Source organism: Cynocephalus volans, chromosome 10 (genome assembly GCF_027409185.1).
Source record: "Cynocephalus volans isolate mCynVol1 chromosome 10, mCynVol1.pri, whole genome shotgun sequence".
NCBI classification, from domain to species: Eukaryota; Metazoa; Chordata; class Mammalia; order Dermoptera; family Cynocephalidae; genus Cynocephalus; species Cynocephalus volans.
The window spans coordinates 112,054,446-112,081,946 of NC_084469.1; the positions used below are offsets into that span (position 1 = coordinate 112,054,446).

Genomic DNA, 27,501 nt, shown 5'->3' on the forward strand with positions numbered 1-27,501 from the left:
CCACCCCCACCCACCTCCCACTGGCAAGTCCAGTTCCCACCCCAGCCAGGTCTCCTGAGATGAAAACTGTCCTTGGCTTCCAATCAACAGAACCAGTTTTCTCTTTTGATCCTATAAAAAACCAGCTGCCGCTGGCCACACTCCCACCCAGCAGGGTCTTCCCCCCCATTTTCCACCCTTCCTGCTGCAGCCTCCACTGAGCTCATTTACAAAGCGTGGCATTAAAGCGTCACCCCCATTTTAAGGCCTGACATGTCTCTTACTTTCTGGCTGACACCAGGGATGCAGAGCCCGCTGGGCTGCACTCCAGGCCGTGCTTACCTAGGTCACATTTCAGGTACAAGTGCCCTGGATTTCTAGTCCCTAATATGACAAAAGGAACCATAAGCAAGTGAAAATCTTGCTGTACATGTGCCCACAAAGGGGGCCCAGGCTGGAGGAGGCAGTTAGATCACTCTGCCAGAGAGCCACGACCAGAGCTCCAGGGCCCAGGAGCCGCAGGTGCACTGAGGGCCAGAGTGTGAGGTTTCTGCCACCGACGGAGCAGCTCCCACAAGCAGCATGCATTTGGCTCAGCCGCTGGCATGTCTCAGGGGCTGGCAGTGATGCCAGCCGTCCACTGACAGCCACTGAGGGGCAAACTCACTCGAGGGGCACTTGGGAGGACAGGAAGAGTGGAGAACAGGAGTCGCCAGCACGAGGCTGGTCCCACTTTGTCAAGGGCGGCTTGTGAGGACCACACACAGGGGCTGGTAAGGGAAGGGGGTGCTGAGGAGACGGCTGCACAGCGCAGCCTGTTGGGAGGTGAAGCTGTGGCTAGTGGGTGATGGCCATTCTAGCCTCACCAGTGACAGATCCCAGGCTCTCGCAGGTGTGCTGGTGGGAACCATGGGCTGAGCCAGTCACCGCCAGAGCCAGCCCCACAGGTGCGCCAGGGCAGCAACCTCCTGAGACCCTGTGACAGCACCATGCCCTGGGAGGCCCCACCACAGATGCTTCAATGTCACAGGGGCTGCTGGGGTTGAGGGAGCATTCCCACCTCCATTAGAGGGAACCTCAAAACTGGGCCCGACAGGACCCTAGGCTAATCTGGGTTTGGTGGAGGCCACGGTACAAGCTAAGTCCTGGAGATTTTAGGAATTCAATAATGTACATTTGACAAACAGCAAAAGTTGGAAGTGCCTGTCCCCAGTTGGAAGTTCTATTTTGAGGCAAACATAACGATTTATAAGATGTACTACAAAGTCCAAGCGTCTAGGCTTGGACATGTGGAGGGTGAGCACAGGGGGTCTCCCGGGGTCACGAGCTGTCCCAGATGACCCAGACACCCAGCCGCCCACCCACCTGAAGGGGGCGGCTAACACCACTGACTGCTCACAGTCTGTCACTGCTGGGATTCCAGTGGGCCCAGCATATAGGCTCACATGCTGGAGAAAGCACACAGGGATATTTTCACTGAATCCCACAGCACTGGGCCCTCATCACATCCCAGGACCAACAAGAAAAAGCTGAGCTTCTCTCAGTTCAACCATCAAAAAGGCCCAGAGCTCACAACCCAGGCCTGGCCTCCTCCTACCAAGAGCTTCCCAATACCAGGCAGAGGGTTAAACAGGTGCCAGGGCCATAGGAGGCTCTCCCGAGACCTGAGAGCAATGGCCTCTCCACAAACAGAGCTGCCAGGGCCCTGCAGACCCTCCTTTCCCTGAGTCCAACAAAAAGAGGCCGCAGGGAACAGAAACTTACTAGGGGATGAATTAGATCCAGACACACCCTGGTCAGCAACAGCCCCACCCCAAGCATAGGCACCAGGTCCTGCTGAGGGAATGGCGTTTCCCTCAGGCTCGTCCTCCCTCACCAGGACTGCTCAGCCTTCCCCCAATCCCAGCAGCTACTTAAACCCGACTTTCCCTTGATACTCAGCTTTCATTTCCTTCTCTTAATTCTACCCCCCCAAACCCTGAGGGCGTCTGTGTTTGAGCAATTTTAAGACAACCCACATCCGTCCCTCTCCACGAGAGCAGGCTCCCCAGGAAAGCCTGAGGTCTTGTCTCCACTGAAAGTGCCTGATGCGAGGACCCTGAGGGTCCAGAGCCCCTTGCAGCCTCCTGCACACAGGGCTCCAGGAAGACACATGCCCTACCCTTAGCTCCTCATGGGTGAGCCTGGCTTCCTCTGCCCTCGGACCCAGGACCCAACTGTCCTCTAGGAACAGGGTGCAGGGACTCAGGGCACCTCCTCTGCTCCCTCTCTGGCTGGCTGCTGCCAGCTCCCAATGCTCTTCTCTGTGGGTTCAGAGCACCCTTATCTAAAAGGCCTATTTGTGATGATCACGTTTTAATTTGTTTTCCGGTGATTCTGGCAGCTGCTCTGCAAAGGCTCAGGGTGCAGGCGGCTGCCCCACAGAGGCTACACAGGGCTCCCCTGCAAGCGCTGCTCCATACCCCCCTCCTCCCGTCCCTGGTTCCAGCCCTCCAGCCCCTCGGGAAGGGACGTATCCTCCTCCAGGCTGCTGGTGCCCTCCACAAGCTCCTCGTACGTGGACTTCTCTGCAAAGGGCCGCGGGCCCAGCAGGTACACCATGTCGGCCTTGTCCAGCACCTCCTTCTCCAGGAGCCGCTTGCCCACCTAAAAAGGACAGCCCCGCCGTCAGGCTGCTCTGAGGGATCTGCTCACACCCTCCCAAGGCAGGGCTGTGCTTAACAGGCACTGCCAATGGCCAGCCCCAAACCTGAGCAGGCCACGAGGATGACATAGCCTGACCACAACCTGCCATTCCAGGCAAGGCCCCACTCACCTTCTCCACCTGTGTCTGGCACCGCGTCAGCAGGTCCAGGGTCCGTGTGTAGGCGGAGTTGATGAGGTGCCGAACCTCCTCGTCAATGAGCTGGGCGGTGGCTTCACTGTACGGCTTCTCCACCAGGGCCTCGCCTTGTCGGGGGAAGTCGAAGGACACCTGGCCCAGCTTCTCACTCATCCCAAACTGCACGATCTGGAAGTGCACAAGGAGCCGAGGGTGAGCCTGTGCCTGACGCGGCCACCTGATGTTGCGCATGAGGACACCTGCCCCTTACCTGGGCATAGGCACTCTGGGTGACCTTCCTCAGATCGTCTTGGGCCCCCGTGGTGATGCACTCAAAGAAGAGCTGTTCAGCCACCCTGCCCCCCAGCATCATGCACATGCGGTCAAAGAGCTGCTCCTGTGTGTAGAGGTGCTGCTCCCGGGGCAGGTACTGGGCATAGCTGAGCCCCTTGCCCCGGGGGATGATGGACACCTGCGAGACAGGAGACGTGCCCTGTCACTCCCCACACTGTCCCCCACAGCTGCTGCCCCTGGAGCTCCAAGACCGACCTCACCCCAGCTCTGGCCATCAGTCCCTTCACCAGAGTGCAGGAAACAGACAGCACCCAGGGCCCCACCACCCACCAGTGGGGCACCCTGAGGAGCACACCCCACATCCAGGGGCTACAGCTCAGGAGGCTAATGTGGAGATCATCTCCATCCTGCCTGCGGAGGTTGCTCTGACCATGAAGATCCACCCCTGGGAGCAAAGCAAGCCTAACATCAAAGATTCTCTAGAGTCAGGTTGCCGAGGCCCCCCACCTGAAACCAACACCCCCTGCTCTGCCTTCCCACCCCACAAGGAATCTTTTGACAAATTAGGCTAGTACGTTCCCTGAAAAGTCAAAGGGTACCACCTTGAACGTCCTGTGCCCACACATTGGCACTGAGACAGCCACACAGTGGGGTGGACGCCCAGGCCTGGAGAGGGCTCTGGTCAGGCAGGCAGACTGGCTCGGGGGCGAGAAACCGACCTTCAGCAGGGGGTCCGCATGCTCCAGGAACCAGCCCACCACTGCATGCCCAGCCTCGTGGTAGGCCACAGTCGCCTTCTCGCTGGGCTGCAGGACCTGGGTCTTCTTCTCAAGGCCTGCAAATCACATTCCCGGATGAGTAAGAGGCGTGGGAGGAATGGGCAGCTGGGAAGTGGGGGCCGACTCTTCACTCCCACCACCAGCATGGTGCAGCAGGCACCACTGCACATCACTCCTCCTCCATGCCATAGGGCAGAAAGGCCCCAGCTCTGAGGATGGCATCCCACGCCATGCACCTCACACATGGACTTCAGAAGGCCCATTTTAAGCCAACAAAAATAGCTGCATATGAGCCACAAGGAGGTACTCGTCACTTTCTATGGCTGGACTAATTTGCAGCACAGCAGACAAAGAGGGACGATTCTCAACAACCCAACAGCACAGATCTAAGCAGGTATCAGGGCAAAGAGGAGGCACAGAGGATGGTGTGTGCCGAGACAGACTTTCCACCTGGCCCTGCTCAGACCAGCCACTCTGCAGAAATCCACCCCCAGAGCTCCCAGGACAGCCCTCAAGAGGCCCTGGGAGTGTCTGCTTTGGGCTAGTCCATATCATATGCACTTTCTGTATGCTATACTCCAATAAAAAGTTGAATACAGACGAAGCAGCAAGAACCACCCTGCACCTAGCTGATGTGGGCTCTCATAGCTGCGGGGCTACGGCCACTCTCTCATCCCCATCCCTAGGAACAGCACCAGGGACAAACAGACATGCCTTGCAGCATCCGGCATCCCATGATCTAGCAACCCTGGGAGACCCTAATCCACAGCTGCTTCCATTTCCCCAGGCTCCTCAGCAGCTGAGGAGTTCTGAATTGCCCCAAGCTACAGGGGGGGCTGTGGGACTCACTACTGCCCAGATGGCTGCACTGAAGAAAACACACTAACACTCGTTCCTTTCACAGCAACAGTCCCAAGAGGCCAGGCAACGGGATCCCAGGGATGGTTCCTGCAGCTTCCACGAGGCTTTCCCCAGGAAACCCATTTGTTCTGTCCCCCTCCCCCTCCCTTCCTGGGAGGACTTGCTGCCAGCATCCAAACCTGGCTCTAATCTGTTTCCTCAGGCCCTCTGATCCCCTTGAAGTTCTCCCAGAAGGGGCACAAAAACTGTTGAAGATCCTAAGTCCTAAATTTTGGTTTAGAAAATTGGTCACATTCCTGGATGCAGAAGCGAGGCTGGAGCCCAAGGGGAGCCTGCCGTGATCAGAGCTGGAAACGCCCCTCCCTCCCGAGGCTGCTGGCTCACCTCCAATGACTCTCTCGATGGCCTGCTCAAAGTGCTCCTCCCGAACGCAAGAGCTCAAGTAGCGGGCAGCAATCAGGGCTGCCTCATTGCAGACGTTGGAAATATCTGCACCTGACCCCGGAAAAGACAGTCGACAGTCAATGCTCCCAGCTGCTGGAGTTCGATCCCATCAGTTTTATTAGAGGAGAACCCGGAGGGAGGCCGGGCTGAACCTCAGCAGACAACCTAGAGGTGCAGACACTTCTTTGTCAGCCATACCCTCAGCCAGGCTTCTGTCAGACAGCTCTACTCAAGTGCAGTTTACATGCCATAAATCTCACCCTTTCAAGTGTACACATCAATGATCTTTCGTAAACTTTTCAAGTTGTGCAATTACTGCCATAATCTGGTTCTGGACATTTTCTGTCATCTCTGTAAGATACCCTGTGCCTATTTACAGTTAATTCCCATTTCCACCCCCAGTCAACCACTAATCTGCTCTCTGTCTCTATGGATTTGCCTATTCTGGACATTTCACATAAATGGAATCATACAACACATGGCCTTTGGTGTCTGGCTTCCCTCACTTAGCATATTTTCCTAGGTTTGTAGAGGATATTGACTAAGAAGTTAGTAATGAGATAGAAATAAAACAAATGTTGTTCAGAGAACCAAACTCCTTAGTTTAGAAGGCCAAAGCCTCTAGCTTACGGGGCCAAAGCCCAACCCTTTAGTAAAACACATAGAAATGCTGAGATTGAGAAAGACCAGAAAACTCTCACAGGACTAAAGCCTTTGATGTAGATAAGAGGATTGAAGCACAGTGAAAAGTGATTGCTCTGGGGGCAGTTGTCCTTGGTGCAGCTAAACCTAAATGATGGGAATGCATGTGAGCTAAAATCTTCAAGGATATTCTGCTAGTTAGTGCTTGAGGGACGGTCCACATCTTGCCCCAAGCTGTTTGAGTTTCTTGGGGAGTTAGGCACTTTGGTGATTATCTCATTGATTCTTTTTTTATGTCACATAGCTGTTTTGACTCTTTTTGATGGTAAATTGCTTGAATGACTTTAAATTACAAGTACTTTAATGAAGATTGTCACGTAGCCAGTTTATGTTTTCACTATGATTGATTAACGACCTGTTTTTCTTCTGTCACTTTCCTGTCCTTATAATAAAAACTGAAGCAAAAACTGACTTGAGGCTGTGCCTGGGCTCTCCTCTCTTGAAGTTTTCCTTGGTGCAGTCCCTTTGGGCTTCTCATTGCTCTGAATACATGGGCTCTGGGTAATCTTTTGCATCTCCGTCACTCTGTGGGAGGTGACATAGGTTTATCCACATTGTGGCATGCGTCAGTACTCCATTCCTTCTTACAACCGAATGGTGTCTATTACAGTATATGCCACATTTTGTTTATCCACTCATCCACTGGCAGACATCGGGGGTGTTCCCACTTTTAGGCTATTACAAATAGCACTGTCATGGATATCCCTGTACACGTCTGTGCGATATTTGTTCTCCACTCTCTTGGGTATACACCTAGGAGTGGAATTGCTGGGTCACGTGGTAACTGTTCCATTTCTTGAAAACCTGCTGAACTGCTTTCTACAGTGGCTGCACCATGGTTTATTCCCTCCAGCAACATACACAGATTCTTGTCCCCACCACCTCACCAGCTGTCTTTTGATTACAGCCATCTTGGCATGTGTGAGGCAGTAGCTCACTGTTGTTTTGATTCACATTTCCCTAATGACAAATAACATTGAGCATCTTCACGTGCTTTTTGGCCATCTGTATATCTTCTTTGAAGAAACGTATTCAAATCTTTTGCCCATTTTTAAATTGGGTTCTTTCTGTTGCTGAGTTACAAAAGTTCTTTATGTAGTCTGGATACTAGACCCTTATCTGATACATGATTTCCATTCTGTGTGCTGTCTTTTCACTCTCCATAGGGTCCTTTGATACACAAAATTTTAATCCTGGTGAAGGCCAATTTACCCATTTTTTTCATTTGCTGCTTGTGCTTTCGGTGTCACAATTAAGAAACTATTGCCAGATCCAAGGTGACAAAGATCCACCTCTGTGTTTTCTTTTAAAAGTTTATAACCTTAACTCTTTACTTTAGGTCTTTTACCCATTTTGAGTTACTTTTTATATATAGTGTGGGGTAAAGGACCAGTTTCATTCTTTGGCATGTGAATATCCAGTTGTCCCAGCACCATTTGTTAAAAAGCCCCACTGAACGGTCTTGGCAACATTGTAGGGCGGGGTGGGGGGGGGATCAACTGACCACAGTTGTACAGGCTTCTATCTGGACTTTCAACTCTGCTGCATGGGTCTGCATGTCCACCCTGGTGTCAATGCCACACTGCTATGCTCACTGCATCTCTGAGGTACATGCTCAAGCACAGACGTGTGGGTCCTCTGACTCTGTCCCTGTTTACATGACTGCTGTGGCTGTTTGGAGCCCCTGCTCTTCCACTTGGAGTTTAAAATCAGCATTTCTATTTGTGGCTTTAACAATACACACACTCTACTCCTAAATAATCTCCTTCCCTTCCCCTTTAGGTTGTTATTGTCACAGATGTTGTGTGCCCATCAATACAGATTTAGAATGAGTTTTATATACTTGTCTTTTCAACTATATAGTTTAACAAAAATTTACAAACCAAAAACACAATCATCCTGGCTTTTACATTTACCTGAGTCACCTATGCTGGCATTCTTAACTCTTTGCAGGGCTTTGAGTTACCGTCAAGTGTCCTGTCATTTTGGCCTGAAGGATTTCCTCATCCTTTCATTTCAGCCTTAAGGACTCCTAGCATTTCTTATAGGGCAGGTCTAGTACTAAATTCCTTAAGCTTTTTTTCAATCTAGAATGTCTTAATTCCTTTTTTTTTTTTGTTTTACTCTTGAAACATAATTGATGGGGTACAGCGTTGACTACCAGTGTTTCTGTACAACATGTGATGATCAAATCAGTATCACAAGCATGTTCATTACAAATCGTAACTGTTGTGTACATTACCAAATTTCTCCCAACCCCCCTCCCACTCCCCTTTCCCACTTTCCCACCTCTAGTGACCATACATCTGTTCTCTCCTAATGAAAATTCAATGTATTATTGTGATCTATCTTTCCTTCCTTCTTTCTCCCTTAGCTTCCACTTATGAGTGAGGACATGCAGAATTTCTTTCTGTTCCTGGCTTATTTCACTTAATCTTCTCCAAGTTCATCCATGTTGCTGCAAATGGCACAATTTCATTCTTTTTTATGGCTGAGTAGTATTCCATTGTGTATATACACCACATTTTCCTTATCCAGTCGTCGTCCATTGATGGACATTTAGGTCAGTTCCATATTTTGGCTATTGTGAATAGAGCTGCAATAAACATGAGAGTGCAGGTATCTCTTCAACATAATCTCCATTCCTTTGGGTATTTACCCAGCAGTGGGATTGCTGGATCATATGGCAGTTCTATCTGTAATTGTCTGAGAAACCTCCATGCCATTTTCCATAATGATTGCACTAATTTATAGTCCCAGCAACAGTGTAGAAGAGTTCCTCTTTTCCCACATCTTCACCAGGATTTGTTAGTCTCTGTCTTTCTATAATAGCCAGTCTAACTGAACTGAGATGTTATCTCAGTGTGGTTTTGATTTGCATTTCCCTGACGCTTAGTGATGTTGAGCATTTTTTCATGTGTTTGCTATTTGTGCAACTTCCTTTGAGAAATGCCTATTCAATTCCTTTGCCCATTTTTAAATTGGGTTATTTGGGGTTTGTGGGGTTTTTTTTGCTGTTGTTTTTTGGTTTTTGCTGGCCAGTATAGGGACCATCAGAACATCAGACCTCAGGTGTTATCAGCACCATGCTCTAAACAACTGAGTAACCAGCCAGCCCTCCTTCACTCTTTTTTTTTTTTTTTAAAAGATGACCGGTAAGGGGATCTTAACCCTTGGCTTGGTGGTGTCAGCACCACGCTCACCCAGTGAGCTAACAGGCCATCCCTATACAGGATCCAAACCCGTGGCCTTGGTGTTATCAGCACCACGCTCTCCCAAGTGAGCCAGGGCCAGCCCCCTCCTTCACTCTTGAAGGATAGTTTTGCCAGACACAGAATTCTTGGTGGAGAGTTTTTCTTTCAGCTCACTGAACATGTCATCAGTGCCTTCTGGCCTTTATGGTTTCTAATGGGAAATCAGTTTTTCATCTTACTGAGGATCTCTTATATGTTATGTGTCCCTTCTCTCTCGCTGCTTTCAAGGTTATCTTTGGCTTTTGATGGTTGAATTATAATGTGTTTCACTGTGGATTTCTAAATTCATTCCTACTTGGAGTCTGCTGAGCTTCTCGAATGTTTAAATTCAGGTCTTTTATCTAATTTGGGAAGTTCTGAACCATAATTTCTTCAACTACCCCTTGTGCCCCCTACTCTCCATCCTCTCCTTCTGGAACTCCCATGAAGCATATGTTGGTCTGCCTGGTGGGGCCCCTCAGGTCCCTCTGGCTCTGTTCACTTTTCCTCATTCTTTTTTCTTTCTGCTCCTTAGACTAGAGAATTTCATTTGATCTGTCTCTAAGTTCACTGTTCTTTTGTTCATTCAAATCTGCTGTTAAACCCCTCTAATGAATTTTTCTTTCAGTCGTACATAGTACTTTTCCCCTTATTATCCTTCTCTGTTTGTTGAGACAAACACTTCTCCTGGTTTCCTTTGGTTCTGTGCCCATGGTTCCTTTAGGATCTTTGAGCATATAAATCTTTGAGTTGATTTTAAGACTTTGTTTAGTATGTCCAATGTCTGTGCAGCCTCAGGACAGCTTCTGTTCATTTCTTTTTCTCCCTGTGAATAGACCATACTTACCTGTCTCTTTGCCTACTTTATACCTTTCTACTGAATCATTTGCCAAGTTTTTAAATGCCTTCTTTCTTTCATTTTTCTCAACAAAATGGGCAGAGACAATAAAAGAGAATTTTAAACTGCCCATATTCTGAGGAACCACCCAGGCGTAAAATGGATGAATCTCCTCCACAGGGGCGTACAGTGCATGTGGAGAGGAGGTTCTCAAGAGTAGAAAGTTGGGATTACACAACTGATAATTATTTCTGTGGCTTTTCAAAATGAGTCAACAGTTCTTTTACTATAGGAATTCCACAAATTCCCCCATGTGTCTTAGAATGGGGATGCAGGGAAAACCAAAGTCTGCGTAATTTATTCCAGTTTCTTAACTTTGGTGTGTAAGTGAACACCTGAAGTCCACAGCAGGAGAGAACAAGAGGCAGGAAGCACATTTGGGGCATGTGACAGATAAGGCCCTACATGTGCCAGCCTGAGGAGCACCCCTCCTTCATCCCCTGCAGCAAAGGTACACTCCTGTGTGAGCACACCTGTCCCCACCACTGGCCTGGATGCTGGGGAGCCTGAGGTGACTGGAGGGGATGAGACTCCACAGCAAAAAGTTCCAGGGGTGGCAGGGCAGGTGGTTGTGGGTCAGGGGCCCTGGTCAACAGCTTGCCACAGTAACCATGAGGCACTGAGGCTTCCAAAGAGCTGCTGAAACGGAGTTAAGTTAGTCAGGAAGCCCCTGGAAAAATCCCCACTCACTGCTGGAGTTCAGACCACCCTGGAAGGGGAGGAAGTTTCCTAGTACAAAACATTCAGTTTTAATTAACAAGAAGAGAGACAAACAAAGGAACCTCCTCCCCAGGTGGGAGCTCAAGACCAGGACCAAAATACAACATGAATCGTCACTTAAGCAGATATCTCCTCACAGTCCATTTTGGGCTCTGCAGTAAGCCTGAACAGAATTAAAACAGAAATCCAAATGGACACTAATTAGCTTTGGGGTTAAGAAAAAAGATCTCTGAGGGCTCTGAGATGTCCCAACAGCCTCCAAGTTCTACAGACAAGGGTGATCACTGCCAGGACCAAGTGGGCAACACCAGTAACCACATGCCAACCACAAAGAGCTGAGCGGGCTCGGTTCCTGCCCCAGACAAGCGGCACAGCCAGCAACTCACCAGTGAAGCCCGGGATGAGCACTGCCAGCTTCCTTGCCAGGGCATCCTTACTGATGCTCTTGTCCAACTTCAAGGGATGCAGGTGGACCTTGAAGATGGAGGACCTACCTTTGATGTCGGGGGTGCCTAACAAAAAAAGAGACAAGTTCTTTTGTTCTCTGGGCCTTCCCAGAACTGCCAGGACAGCCTGGGGTGCCAGGAACTCCCTGCCGTGGTCACTGGACAGGGCCAGGAGCAATGGCAGAAACAAGGCCATTAAAACATCTCCCCACTAACTGCGTTTGGCCAATATTAAATCCATCCCCAGGGGCCATGCAACCCAACAATGAGTGCAACAACGACTGCCCTAGGCAGCAGGAAATGTCCACACAAGATCAGTGCTTTCTAACAAATGGGAAAGGACAGAAGAAGAGGACAGTGGCTGGTTCTCAGGGTGAAGGGTAAAAGGTACATTCTTGTCCTCTAAACTGTCAAGTGTTTATAACACCGAATAAAAAACAAAAGCTGGATGATAAAAATCTGTGGCATCATTCCCACCTATATGCACTGCGGCGACAGTCTCGCAGGCCCAACCACATAGGTTACTCCAGAGAAGTGGACTGCCCGAACACAGCCCCCAGCAGCAACCTGGGGCACAAGTGTCTCCACTTTTCCAAGATGTTACATTAATTGCTTGAGGGTCCCCATCAAAATCTCCTCCAAACAAACAGCAAATGACCTAACCAAACTTTTAACCCCGAGGGGATGAAGGCCCAAACCTGAGTACCCAAAGGACCAGAGCACTCACCAATGTAAATCTGGCGGTCAAACCGGCCAGGCCGCATCAGGGCAGGGTCAAGGATGTCAGGGCGGTTGGTGCCGGCCAGCACCACAATGTTAGTGGTAGAGTTGAACCCTAGACACGTGAAAAGCAGGTGACTCCACAGAAAGCACACCCCAGGACCCCTCCTGCACCCCTGTCCCTGTCTAGAGCTGACGCCCACCCTGGGTCAGCCTACACTGACTCTGCTCCACTTCCGCTGGCTCCGCTTCCTGCTAAGCCTCTGCAGGAAGGAACCCTTCATGAAGGCTTCCCCTCTGGTTCCCACAGTTCTTACAGGCCCCACTGCTTCAGCTGAGATACGTTTCCACCCACCAGCAGGTAACCAGATATTCCCTGGCTAACTGGGAACTCCACGGCCTGGCCCTGGAGAGTCAAGTCCCAGAGCATAGTCTCCTGACCCTGGTTCCTGCCAGCCTCTGATACCACGTGGTGCCCCACCATGGTAGTGGAGGTATCCATGCACTGAGGTCCTGGGGGGCTTGCAGTAAGGGGCTGTGCAGAGAACAGGACGCCCAGCAAAGGGGGAGGTAAGAGGAGGAAGAGCAGACACCCTGCTCCCTTTCCTCTCCAGTCAGTCCCTCAAGATATCAGAACAGAGTAATGATCTATTTGGAATTACTATTGGATACTAAAGACAATAAAAGATTTTGGAAATGTTTTCAACCTATGCAGAAAAGAATTAACACAGCAGCTCTGGCCACTGTCCTCAGAAAGGTGTGCTTACAACTAGGCCCTCGGCTGGGAGCTGCAATTTGGGAGTATTCCCACCACTCTCTGATAAGAGAGCTTCCTGGGCACACGCTATGCAAACAACATAGTTTATGTGGAACACCAGCTTTCCTCCTGGTGTACGGAATCTGGGTATGTGCCAGGCAGAGGAGCCATCCCTGAGCAGCAAGTCTCTTGCCAGTTTCCCTGGTTGACAGTGCTTGCACATGCTGACACACTCATTGCTGGGAAATCAGCACACCCCACGTGATTCCCTTGGGGAAGGACTCTGGGAGCTGGGCCCAGTCTCCCCCTGGCTGGCTTTGCTCTGTCCTTTCACTGTAATAAATCACAGCTGAAAGTCCAACCCTGTGCTGAGACCTGTGCTCCTCCTACCAAATCAAGGAATCTGGGGTGGTCTTAGAGACCCTAACACAGGGCCCTAAAGCCAAAATGAAGATAAAAACTGCCAGAGATCCAATGATAGCTTTTCCAAATTCAAAACTGGCAGGCTGTGGGTCATAGCTTAGCTAGAATCATTTTGGGAGGAAGAAGGCCTGGGTGTCTGTAAGATTCTGGGTAAGGAAGGGCAGCCCCCAAAGGCTCAAGGTGGAAGGGCATGAGCTGTCACCACACCACCTTGTGGCACCGTCAGGAGCCAACACTCACGTACCTGGTCTATTTCCCCAAAGAAGCAGGCACCTCCTCACCCAGCTAATCCCCCTCCACCTGAGGCCAGTGCGTGCCTGCACGTGTCCTATCACGGAGCACTGGGGGGCACTATGTGGATCTAACACAGCTTTCCCCATGATGTTCGAGAGCAGCCTTCCTTAAACACAAAATGATCAAGGATTCACTTCCAATGAGGGTCTTTATAGAGAAAAGGCTGGAGAAGGGCGGTGCCAACACTGCAGGCCTGCCGCAGAGCGTCCACTCACCATCCATCTCCACGAGCATCTGGTTCAAGGTATTCTCTTGCTCACTTTGGCCTCCAAAGTGCCCCCGGCCTCGCTTCCTACCAACTGCATCAATCTCATCAATGAATAAGATACAAGGAGCATTTTTTCGGGCCATTGCAAACATGTCACGAACCTGAAACAGGAATCCACATAAAGAGTGTATTTTGTTACCGGTACAAAGACAGAAAAGACAGTTTATCCTCAGCCCTCATTCTGAAACTTGCCCCTACTAGGCCTCATGGCTGGCTTAACATCAACACCGCCAGGTTAAAGCAACCTTCCCCCTTCTTCCCCTCCCCTTTACCTTTTCTGCTCCAGGAACTGAGCAGCGAAATTCCTCTCCTGGGAAGGGGTAAACATGACCATTATCATCAAAGGAACATCTTGTGGGCTGTGGTAGCCAGCTTCGGGCTGGAGCACTTTGCACTGATATAGGGGCCACACTAATTAGAAGCCTATGCCCTAAATGACCAGGTGTTAGCAGAACACAAGGGCTATGTCACCTTGCATACCACTGATTTCAAAGTTGCCCATTACTCTGTCAGAACCCTCAAAGGCTTAAAATCCCCTACTTTCCTTTGTTCAGGGGAACTGATCTGGCTCAGTCTCCCCTCCACGTTAGTGGAATAAAGCTTTTTGGCTGAAATGGCGCCTGGCTCAGGTCTCTCTCTCCCTTTTCTCCGTCTTGCCAAACCTAATAGCCCCCTCCCATGAGGGCCCCACATAGGCCCGCAGCTGTCCAAGTCAGCCAGTCCTAGCGAGAAGCACACTCTGATCTTCCACAGCTGGCTTCCCACCCACCTACCCTTGCTGGCCCCACACTGACAAACATCTCCAGGAACTCCGACCCGTTCACAGTGATGAAGGGCACGCTGGCCTCCCCTGCTGTCGCTTTGGCAAGAAGGGTCTTGCCAGTACCAGGAGAACCTGTGAGCATGGCTCCCTGAAACAGAAAACAGGATCTTAAAGGGCAACAGGAGGTGCACGGAGGTTGGAGTCCTGTTTTCTACTTCGGTCTGACTAGGAACGTTTTCTTAAGCAGGTGACTTCTACAATGACTAACAAGAACCCATCAAACACACCACTCTTAAAGCCTGAGGTCAATTTTTCTGCTTCAAAATTAACACAAGTTCACCACACAAAGTTCAAACATTATGGACATAATATAGAAACAAAAGCCCTCCCTATCCCCATTCAGGTGAACAGGTTATCTCTGCAGGAAAAGCTCCCAGGGGTAGACTTGCTGGATCAAAGAGTCTGAATGTTTACTATGATGATTACTGTCAAAGGATACCAAAACACACTCCCACCAGGAATGAACCAGCCTGCCTCTCCACCTCTGGCCACAGTGAGCTCTGCCACGCTTAGCACTGTGCTGGCCTGAAGGGTGGAAACATCCTTGCATCGCAACACTGGGCAACATTCATGTTCCCGGCACCTACTTTCTCTTCTGTGACCTGTCTCTTCTATGCTGGCTTAAGGTTTAAAATCATCAATTCATGCCTTTTAACACATCTGTTTTCATTTTATAGATTATCATTATGCCTAAAAAAGAAATTCTGCAAAGCAAACAGAAGCATCCACCCCAAAACCTGACTGAATAGACGGGAACAGCAGCCTGGCTCGCTGCCGGCAGAGTGCCCACAGGGAGCCCACAGCAGTGGGGCTACACCTCCATCCCACTCACAGGCTTTCTAGCCCCAACACCCACGAAATTCTAACACAGATGCAGGCCCTCCTGGCTCCAAGCCCCATGCTCATGGTGGTTGGTAGTTTTTGCTGCTCAGAACAAACTGTGCGGTAGGCTCACCTTGTAGGGAGGAGCTGATGGGAGAAGGAAGCTACTGTGAACGCCCAGGTGTCACAGAAGCCTCACCTATACTGGCTCTCAGCCTGGTCCAAAACCTGGAGAGGACTTGAAAGGTCTGCAAACCAACTGTGTGGCATGCAAACCTTCCTGAGAAAAGAACCCATGGCTTCTGTCAGGCGCTCACAGGGCCCATAACCCCAAAAAGGCACCAGCAGAGAAACCTGCCCTCTGTGATTCACCAGGCTCAGCCTCCTCCATACAACACAGTGGCCTACACAACCCGAGACACGCCGACAGGCTCACTGTGCACTCCTGTTCCACCACCAGGCCGCAGGCTTACCAAGAGGCAGCCGTGGCAAATCCCAAACCTGTTCATGCGAGTTGTACTTATGGTCTTAGTTATGGTAATTTAGTATTACATATAATAAAACAGGAATAACAAAATGTTGTTTCTTCAAAAACTAAGTTGAAAGCTTTGGATAATAAAATACAAACAGGCTGGCCGGTTGGCTCAGTTGGTTAGAGCACGGTATTATAAAACAAGGTCAAGGGTTTGGACCCCTATACCGGCCAGTCCAGTCCTCCCAATCCCCCAAGAACAAAAATAAATAAAAACAAACTGCTTAAAAACTACTATCAAGTTAAGTGGGTGAGAAAATTGTACAAGAGTATGTTATAAAAATACAGAGGGTTCTGCTTCTCAGACTGTAGATAGGGGCTGGCCAGTCAGCTCAGCTGGTCAGAACACAGCACTGTAACGCCAAGGTCAAGGCTCAGATCCCCAGAACAGCCGGCTGCAGAAAAAAAAAAATTAATAGATAATATGTGGTGCACGCAGCACATTTAACACAAGATTCTGATCACTGGAACCAAACTCAGAGGAAGGACTGGTCTCTAAATAAAAACCAATCAAGAACGTACACTTGCGTTTTAAGTTAAAAATAAATACGCTTCAGGTGGGTATTCCACAGTTTTATAGATTTTTAAGACTACCTCACTGTGGTCTCAAGTCCATCAGATAAGAGGATTTTTACTGTTCCACTCTGCAAATGCTATTTCCATTCTTTATTATGAGTCATAAAATAGAAAACCTTCACAAAATATAGAGTTGTTGAATATCTGTCAACTCTGAACCACAGCAATCTCCAGCTAGGAACTGGAGCTCAGGGCATTACCATGTTTCTGGAATCAATACCTTTGGAATTTTGGCTCCTAAGTCCTGATACTGCTTTGGATTCTTCAGGAAATTCACAAACTCCATAACTTCCAATTTGGCTCTTCACAGCCAGCTACGTCTGCAAATCGCACATCGATGTTATTCTTAAAGATCTTGGCTGTGGTCTCACCAACACTGAAAAAGCCCCCTCCTCGCCTGCTGCGCCCAGCCCCCATCGGGCCCCTCCTCACAGCATAGAGAACGATGCCCACCAAGAGAAAGGTGGGCACCAGACTTCTCAAGAAAGACCTGGAAAATCAAAGAAAACCACTTGTCACCTTCCCTCAGCAGAGCGGGCAGAAATACCACCTTCAGGCCAGAAGGGTGGACTGCTCTAGAACTTTGCTTCACGCAAAAAGGGAGCGGTTTCTATTTTTAAATGTATATAATTTTAAATTTTCACCCCATAGCACTCGGCCTCTCCCACTCTGAATGTCTGGTCCCACACTTCAGTCTGTGGGTGAGGAGGGGCTGACTCCTCTACAACCTGGAACCAGGCAGCACCCCTAGGATGTGCTCCCCACAGATGCAGTGCAGCCTTCTCTCAGCTGAGGCCAACCGGGCCTGTTTCACCACAGCAGAATTTCTTACTGTTTTCTCTACTTTACACTGAATCTCCGTCTGTTTTGTCTATACTTTATCTTTTCTTCTATAAATGGAAACTGAAATATCAGCAAAAGAGGGAGAGTACCCATGCCCTCCAGAGGCTTGAGGCCATTCCACTCCTCCAGGCCACACTTATCACTTTCAGCCCCAGGACAAATCCTCAACTCTTACAAGACAGGCCCACATGCAACCAGTATTCCTGGCAACTCAGCAAGTAAAAACTCAAGTCAACAATAAACAGCCCCCTAGATGATATTCGGGGGCTCTAGTGGGAGACTGTGGGCACTTTGGGCCCATCACTGCAATTCTGAGAACCCACCTCCAGGACTCTGCCTACCTCATCTCCTCTCATCCCCATGCAATCCCCACTCTGCCCTCAAACACACATCTAGAAGTTAAAGAAACCACCCAAACCACCATTATCACAATTCTTTACCCATCTCCTGGCTAAAGTTGGTACTAAGCTCATACCTGCTCCTGATTCAGTTTTCAATTCAGGGGGGAAGGGCACTGACATCACCAGTAAGTCAATGTGAGAGCAGGACCTGAGCTCAGCACTGCTGACCTCCGTGCTAAGTCTTAAGATGTACACAGAGTATTTAATCTGGTATTTGCCCCCAAGTCCATAATGGTTTTAGGGACATACTATGCAGTGAAATTCAAGAAAGTACACAAGATGACATGAGAGCTGTGCATAAGCACAGCTTGACCATGCATCAGAAGCTGCAGGACTCAGAGTAGGGACCGCCAGCACCAGGAATCTGGGGAGGCCACGGGTGCTGGGCCAACCTCCGGACACTCTGCTTCAACAGGTCTGCGGGAGTTGGGGGTGGAGAGAATGGTGGTGCATTTTGAAAGGGTTCCCACGGGGATCCTATGCGTGACCAGATTTTGGAAGGTTTCCTACAAGGCTTTAAGAAATTTGTGTTACAATGATGATACAACATCCATCATCTGTTTGATTTTTCCCATCCAATACTTTTTTAAGGCTGCCTATCTAAATATTTTCCTGCTTCAATAATTCTCTTCTCAATAGAAGAGCTAACACACATATATGTTTTTTACTACAGACACTGTAAATATTAGCAGATGCCTGTAAAATGCTTGAAAGAAGCACATTCCAAAATAGGTTGAACACTGAATTTTTGTTTTGTGCTCAGAATCAGAGGCCCTGGACTGGAGTGGCGCTTTGTCCCCTCATCCCAGCCACTCACCCGTCCCTCTCAGTGGTGTAGACCACAGCTGCCTGGCTGGTGGGCTCAATCCCCAGCTCCCGTTGAGCAGACTCCAGGTTGCGCTCAAAGGTGTCGTTGCTTCCAATGTTAAACCACACGAATTTCTGCAGAGATCGAGACCGAGAACAAGTTTAGGCTGCACCACTGTGTCCCACACCAAGACCACCCAACACAAGCACCTGCCCACAGCCTGCCATCCTCACCAACTCCTCTTCTAGCAAATCCTCTTACCTAGCCCTGATTTCCACAACACGGGTGAGTCGCACCCTGAGGACAGCTCTAAAGACAACTCTGCTAACAGCAGATCTTTTGGTTCTGGCCCCACTACATTACAAGCTTTAAGTTCTAGATGAAAGTATAAAATGAAGCAACATCTGCTGAAGTTTTCCTTTGTCTCTTTTTCTTTGTCTTTTCATTCTTCTCTCCTCCCAAACTTTGGTAAGTGGTTCTGACACATTACTCAGCAAAACTGAGTCACAGGTACAGTAGTGTAAGTGCTCCTGTCCTACTTCGAAGACCTCATTATTGATACATGTCAATAAGATAAACCATCACATTAACAGGGGCTGCTGCTGGATAATAGGCGAGGCATTTTACTGAAAAAACCAAAAAACTACATTTTACATTTTAAAAAACCTATGTCTGGAACACTCAGCCTTAAACCCACCCCTTACCTTGGAAGATGTCCCAGGGGGAGGGATAACACGCACTAACTGCTTGTTCACAACTTCCAGCCGATCCACCTAAAAAAAGAGAAAAATAATCAGAACAACTGAAGCAGGAGGTAGGATGTTCAACAGCAAACCACAGGCTCATCCTCAGACACAGTCCACAGTGCAGACAGAGATTCCAACTGCATCCAAGAGACCACACAAACTCCGCAGCAGAGATCCAAGTTTTGTTTTCCCACCAACTAACTTGGACATTTTCGCCTGCGGTATAAACCTATTTCCATTTTAACAAACACAAACCAATTCAAGAAGAGGTACTAAAATTTGAAACATCTGAGCATCAAGAGTCCAGACTGGATTAAAAATCTAAACGAAATTCATAAAAGTCTTAAACTGACAATACAGTGAAGTGTTAAATACAGAGCTGGTTCAGAGGCATTTCATCCACCCAGCTGCAGGTACCACAAGAAAACAGTGCCAGCAAGACTTGGGAACGCAGCCCCAAGGCCCACAAGCTGCCACCACCTCTCCACACAGCTGCCCAGCAGGCTAGCATGGCCCTCTGAGAAGCAACGCAAAAGAAGGAACAGCTGGAGAGCGCGACCCAGTTTCTGAAGCATAACGACAACATCGTCATCCCTTCTTCTCCCACAGAATCATAAACCACTACAACATGACTTTCCTTGGAAACTAAATGAAAACTTAGGGTTACATGACTAATGCGAATGTGTTCATTATTGAGGTGCCTTACAACCACAGCAATATGACCACATCCCTGCAGCCGTGTCAGACCCTCAGAAAGGACATCGTGGAAACGCTGAAATCTGTCCAGAATCCACACACAGGAAAGCGGCCTGGGCCCAACACACCTGTCTCACCCCTCCTTACAGCCACACCTGTAGGTGGCAGGTCCATGGGCAGGAAGGGACTGCAGCAGCCTTCTCCCTGACTACTAGAGGGAGAGCCACCAAGGGCCTCTCTGAAGACAGGCATGTGCCCTGTAGCCAGAAAAAAGGCACTGATCACAGACTCTGGTGGGAAACAAGTATTTCCTGCAAACGTCACCAGACAGAAGTTCAGATCTTAACAGTGTGTCATTCAGCAAACATCCTTCTGATGGTGACCGAGGCACAAGGCACCTGCTCCTGTGCATGCTCACACTGAAGCCGGCAGTACATCACCCAGCCTCAGCACCCTCACCAACAGACCATGTCTGTGAAGGACACCAGGGCTCTGCTGGTGCCATAGGCTCCACTGCACAGACATCAAGCCCCAGGGCTGAAAGCCCAGGCCCACTGTCCAGGGCCAGCCAGCAGGGGCCAGGGTGCACTAGAGGGACAGGAAAGATCTGAATCAGATATAAGACTGGAATTTAAAGATAAATGGACAGACAGAACTAAGTCTTAAAAGCCAAAGCTAAGAAAAAGTCAGGCCATGATGTTAGCGGAGAAAGTGGGTATAACACCATTATTTTGGTCTACTTATTGGAAAAAGTAAAATTGTGCCTTGTCTGTGCCCCGCGGGTAGGACAATGGAGTCTCCACCCAGGCCTGGGAGCTCCCAGCCTCTTCAGGGCCTCACAGGCCCCATGCAGGGGCCTCCTTCCTGGGCAGACAGACTATAAATTCCTCACCAGACCTCTGGCCAGGCAATACTGTACAAAGTGCTTCCAGGTGATTTCTTTTCCAGGATCTCGAAAGTAGAAGTAGAAAAATCCCATGGCAACACCAGCCCCCAAAACGGCCAGACTGCGGAAATCCTTGTCGTCCCAGGGGAACTCCCCCTGTGGAAGGAAAAATAACGTTTTCCAGTTAAATGAGGTTGGTTTCTTCATGAAAATGGCTATTTCCTTTTTCAGATGTTACTGAAGAAGTTGTCCAAACTCCCTTCCTCCTGATACAATACCATGTGACCTCAGTATGTGGTGAAGCCGAGACTGCTCTTCTCATGAGGAAAGACTTTTACACGGTGTATAAAAACACATCAAATGTTACAGCTCACCAGATGCCCCAAGAGGAGCAGAAAATCTCCAGAGAGTTCTGCCTTTGGAGCCCTTGTTGCTGGGGTTCTCTCTTATCTGGGTCTTTTAAAATTCAGATAGAAATCTGAACACAGTTTTAGAAATCAATATTTTAGGATCTCTGAAATAATTCATTTGCTTGTCCCTAAAGAGGCGGAAAGAATGCTATGGTTTGAATGTACGTGTCACTCCAAAATTCCTTTGCTGGAACCCAACCCCCAAGGTAATGGTATTAACAGGTGGGCCCTTGGGAGGTGATTAGGTCATGAGGGCTCCACCTTCACGAATGAGATTAGTGCCCTTATAAAAGGGCTTGAGGGAGAGAGTCCCTTCCATCATGTGGGGATGCAGTGTTCATCCCCTCCAGAGCACCATCTAGGAGGCAGAAACCAGGCCCTCAACAGACACCAAACCTGCCAGCACCTTTTGGATTTCCAGCCTCCATAACTATGAGTAATAAATTTATGCTGTTTATAAATTACCCAGTCCAAGGTATTTTGTTACAGCAGCAGAATGGACTGAAATAAAGATTATGCACATCATCGGCTCTGCAGTGACTGCCTCTTGTGGGGAGAGACAGGGTGTCTAGGTCTGGTCCTCAGACACACAAACCTTCTGTATCTGTGTCCACCAGGCAAAGCCATCCTGCTTCCCATCTCTCTTGCTTCCATCTCCTCCAAGCCCTGCTCTCTTTGGTTCACCAGTTTCTAAGAGAAAACAAAGTCTGGCTTTCAGAAAACAATTATATGTAATCTTCCACAGAAAGAAGATTCAGAGAACAGAAAAAGGTTTCCCAACATACAATTTTAATAACACCTTCCAGTGCCTTCTGGAAATGAAAAAGGAACAGGAAGAGGAAAAGGGGAGATATTGCTGAGAAGTAACTTCAGATACATCTAAAATCCCTCAAACTTCACCTTACAGGCTTCAGACCTGAGTTTTAATAGCAAATCTTGAAAAAAGGAACAGGAAAAGGAAAAGGGGAGATATTGCTGAGAAGTAACTTCAGACGCATCTAAAATCCCTCAAACTTCACCTTACAGGCTTCAGACCTGAGTTTTAATAGCAAATCTTTTTTGGCTAACAGTCTACAGCTGTAATTAGGGGAAAGAAAGGAAGAAAGAAAAAGATGAGGCAGGCTGGCATGGGGTCCCCTTCTCAAGAGATCTGGAGCACATGTCACCTGCTCTCAGGCAGAGTCCAGCTCTCCTAGAAAAGCCTGGCCTCGTGTGTACATGTGTGACCTATGGACTGTGTTACAGGGGTGGAGTCCCATGAGCCTATTTCTGTAATGTTCAAACAAGTTTCAGGAAAAATAAGCCATGACATTGCCCCCTTCAAGGATAGACATACTGCCAGTCCAACCACCCCAAAACACCACCACAGAGAATACCAACATGACCCTGGGGATGGCAAAACATATTACGAGACAGAGTCAAATTCTGCACAGATTTTAAGAACAGAATATGAGTCTTCAAAGAAATGTTCCACTTGTAGTAAGACACGTCACCAGTCCTCCCAATATGTTCTTATGTGTTATACGGATTCCACACTCATGAGCACCTGAGCAGGAGACATTTCACAAGAAAAACACATCTGATAAATACTGACTTTTCCAATCCCAAAACCTAGTCTATATCTCCAAACCCTGATTTAATTTAAAAGATGATTCATTGAGGCTTAGGATCTAACAGGCAAAGAAGATGCCAAGCAATGATGACAAAGACAAGGAACAGGTGAGGGCGTGACGGGCAGCACCATAACCAAGCAAAGGGAAGAGAACGTCAGCACCTCACAAACACCCCGCCCCCCACTTGTCCTTCCCAAGCACATTAACTCAAAAACCAGAGCGCTTTAGAAATACTCAAACGTAAAACATGGCAGTCTTATTTGTCAAATTGTCCCTTTTACCTTTTTTTGCAGTTGTTGATTTTCCTGAGTCTGTGTTTCTTCCACTCCTCTTAAAGAATTTCTCAAACCCTTAGAGACAAAATGATGAGGTTCTAGTGCTTTAAGAGAAATAATCACACCGAGAAAAGCAACCATACTGTCAAATCAGGATAGAGGGAGTCAGAGAGAAGCTGGTTTTCCTTCCTGTCTTTCTTCTTGCTTGATACAATCCATATGCAGCTGTAGGACCTAATACTGGGAGAAGGGTCGGGGGCGCCTTCCACTCTGTGGAGATGTGGGGTATCTGGAGCACTAAGCACAGGCCACGGCGTGCTCTGACAGGCTCCAAGTGGACAAATGCACTCCACTCTAACCACAGTCTGAACATCATCTCGCTTTACCTTCCAAACACGAGGCTTGGCTAGCTTCAGAGTCAGAGACACAGAAACAAAGTTTTGTTCCCATGCCTTCCACAAGATTGACCTGGCAACTTCCTTCTGAAAGGAAGCTTCACTGAGACATCAAAACCATAAAGGCACAGAGAAGGTATAGTGCAGCTCAATGTGGAAGCCAGGAGGGAGAGGCGGAGGCATCCTTAGTTGTCCTGCTCCTCACTCCCGGGTGAATCACCGTGGGAGACACACCCTGAGGAAGCCACACTCGTTCCTACAAACTTCATGCTGCTAATGATGGCAGAAGAAAAACAGGTACCTTTAGGTGGTTTTGAACACAGCCACTGTGAAGATGATGTCGTCAATCTCGCCTGCAGAGCCAGCTGCTGAAATCGGATCCCCTGGAGGCACTGAAACGGGAGACAGGATTAGCTTATTAGCTTTTTCTGCAATAAGGGACAGGACGGTGGCTGAGGAGTAAGCTTGCTGCTTAACAGGATAAACAGGAACTAAATTCACTTGAGAAATGCAGAGAGAATTTTTATAGCTACGGCCTCAAACAGCAAGCCAAAAAAAAAATCAAAACTAATCATTTCTTGCCTGAGGCAATTTTAGTAACTTAAGATACTACAGCTTCACAAACAACTGTAAGACTACAATCATGTAAAATTAAAATGCTGACACTATGATTCATCTTTTATCAGCCAAGAGATTAATGTTTCTGCCAGGCCAAGAAGGCAAACGATTTCCCAGACGCCCCCCGTATTTTATTCAGTCTGCAAGAGGAAAATACCAGTTTTCTCCACAAGCTGCTAATAGTACCTAACAAATTAGTTAATGACAAGACTAGAGACAATTTAGATTTTTCACTTTTATAGGTCAAAGGCCATTACAACAAAAAATGCAATAAAAGCCAACATATTAAAAAAAAACAAAATCTAGGGCCAGCCCGTGGCTCACTTGGGAGAGTGTGGTGTTGAGAACACCAAGGCCACGGGTTCAGATCCCTATCTAGGGATGGCCGGTTAGCTCACTTCGGAGAGCATGGTGCTGACAACACCAAGTCAAGGGTTAAGATCCCCTTACCGGTCATCTTTAAAAATATATACATGTAAAAATCTAAGCACACTCAATAACTCAGTATTAACTGTATTAACAAAATCCCAACATAACCAAAGAATTCAGACTATATCTTACTATAATAAACTTATAATAAAATACCGTAAAATACAATATTTTACTATAATAAAATTAGAATGGTAGGCGATGACACCTGTGTTATTTCAGCCACGTCAACATTCAGGATGAGGCAGGCTCTATAGGATATTACCCTAAAGCAAACTCATGCTCCAATCAATAACTTGCTAATTAACTAAATTATTCAAGTATCCCTATCAAAGGCCACAGTAGACTGAAAAGTAAAGTAAGCTATGAGAAAAATATTAAAATTAGGGAAAAATCCAAACAAGAAAGCTCAGAAAGGAGATGTTGGCAGTAATGGTGATGACACCATACCACCAGAAGTAAAGGCTGTGAGGCTAACGGGAGCCTCCCCACCGCAAATGAAAACCTGTCTGCCACAGTTTTCTCATCACCAAGGGGAAACACTACCTGAGAGAGACTGAACAATGAAACTACACAGATGCCATGAAGGCATATTACCCTGATGGGGGTTTGGAACCTAAGGTGTAGGTCAAGAGAAAACCTAGACAAAGGAGAAGAGAAGGTGGTCATTATAGGCACTAGCAAGGAGCCAGGTGCTCCTTAGTCACCTCACTTGATCCTCACCACCCACCCTGTGAAAACAGGTGCTATCATCCCCACTGCACATGCAGAAAAGCAAAAATTGAGAGTGGTAAAGTGAGTGCCTGAAGTAAGACAACTGGTAGCTGGAGGTGTGCAATGAGAATTCTGGTAGCCAAACCTTCCAGGGCTTCTCCAGGACCACCCCAAAGAGAAAGCAGCTCTGGTGCTTGTGGCTTGACAGATATGAGGTAACTTACAGCTCTAGAGTACAAAGGATGACTCTTCAGGAACCCCCAAACGTGATAACACATCCCATTCCTGTTTTAATTCATGATTTAGTCCTTCTGTGATTTGGTTGTGAACATCCGGTCAGATGTAGCTCTCACTGAAATGTAAATACTGAGACACCATCCCTTTGTAGAGTTTCGTTTCAGCAAATCAATTCATAGCTCACAATAGATAAACTTGCTAAATTGGTTTTTGCATAGACAAAGCCCAGACCTGAAGCTCCTTTCAAAGACCTCCTTTCAAAAGGGCAAAGTATCACTGTCTTCTTTCCAGTCAGATCACAAATCAGGCCACCCTTATCTGTGTCCCACAGACTTATACACAGCACACAGGTGCAGACTCACCACCTATCATAGCCCCACACAGAACACACCAGCTGCACCTGCCCCAGGCAGAGCACTCGTTATTGCACCTGCCTGGTAAGCTCACCTCAACCTCTCACTTCCTGCAGTGGCCTGACTATCCCACCTAAAACAACAGTGTTTATCCCTCCTCCATTCCCTTCTCTTCTGTTTCCCTTATTCTACTTCCTTTTCCTTCATATCTCACATAACCATTTAAGATGCCATATGCTTGTTTGTTTATTGTCTAGTTCCTCCTCACAGAGCACGTAAACTCTGACAGCAGGAATGGCACAGGCAGTTCACCGAATTAAAAATGACTGCATGGAAGCCTCCACAACGTAAGTGTCTTCTGAGCAGTGCTGAGTCTAGGGTACGTCTTCTAGCTATAAGGCAGACTGCCACCAGCCCCCTCGGCTCACAGATCACAAAGCCCTCAAAGGAGAGCGGCCCCACAGGGCAGAGCCTTGCCTGTCTTGTTTACCACAATATCCCCTGGCTAGCAGACTGTCAATAAATATCTGTCTAATTAATGAGGTAAGGATGAATGACAGTCTGGGAAGGAATTTAAAGATCATCTAATTTCCTCCCTTCATAAAGACACTGAGGTCCACAGCAGCTCAGTGATTCATGACTCACTTGTACTATACCAGGCTGCGTACACTCAGTATATTACTGACTTTCAACACGCGTTCCCAGAGCAACCCTGTGCAATGCTGAGATGCTTTCACTAGCATTGCTGGAAACAAAACTAACATGCTGTTTCCCAAATGAATAAAGGGAAAATTCATCTTCTGAATACAGGACAGAAAATACATAAACTCATGGAATTCTTCCTATTTTACTACTATCTGAAAAACATAATACGTTCCTGAGATCAAAATTCAAAAGCTCTACATCAATGCATTAGAAAAAATTCAGTGTGACTGCAACCCACTGGGATGTCTCAATACAAAAATAAAGCAACCTTAACATACGGAAAAATGAGCACATCACCTCTTCAGTAAAATAGGATTATAGCAATATCTACCTACAGAACGGGTGTAAAATTTAAAGGCGATAATCCGTGTAAAGCCCCTAGCACTTAAGCCCTCGAGAAATATGAGCTGTTATTAGAAAGGTACGGTTGGACTCAACGACTGTTGGCTGAACAAAGAACACGTAACAGTTCACAAAACTCGTTCACGAGCATCACCATGTCCGGCTTGCACAGCAGAAATGTTAGCATCGCTGAGCCCGGGGGAAGCTGGGCTCGCGCTAGGCGGGTCGCTCCACCGCGGGCTCTCTGGAGAGGGGAGGCGGAGGCAGCGGTTCGCTTTCCCGCAGGGACGGACACAGGCCGCGCACCTGGGAGGCGGTGGGGAATTCAACACCCGTGGGCGTAAGGGGTGGCGGGCGGAGCAGGGCCTCGAAGGACGGAGAGCGAGCCCCCCACGGCCATCCCCGCACCGGCCGGCGCAGGCTGATGGCGTCACCGCGGCGTCGCGCGTAGCCCCGCCCCCGCCGCCCGCAACCGGCGGGCAGCACCTCCCGCTCACCTGCCGGGCGCTGCCGAGGGCCCTCACGCCGGCCCCGGCCGTCCTGCCGCCTCCTGGGCCGCCGCCGCCGCACCTCCACAGCACGGCCAGCGGGCCGGCCACCGCTCGGCTGCCGGCCGCCGCCGCCAGCCTGTGTGACAT

The 27,501-nt window shown here is 48.4% G+C and overlaps 1 protein-coding gene across 1 annotated transcript; it reads right to left on the reverse strand.

The window, feature by feature from the left end:
- Positions 1–1,879: 1,879 nt before the first annotated feature.
- On the reverse strand, positions 1,880–27,501 carry LOC134388921 (AFG3-like protein 1). The gene is given in 18 exon segments (XM_063112291.1): positions 1,880–2,625; positions 2,795–2,989; positions 3,072–3,272; positions 3,814–3,929; positions 5,119–5,229; positions 11,118–11,243; positions 11,905–12,012; positions 13,587–13,740; positions 14,413–14,550; positions 16,613–16,692; positions 16,695–16,882; positions 18,454–18,578; positions 19,149–19,217; positions 20,779–20,928; positions 21,778–21,872; positions 23,077–23,145; positions 23,767–23,857; positions 27,361–27,501. Coding segments are annotated over 18 exon segments (2,376 nt in total). The 3' UTR covers positions 1,880–2,406.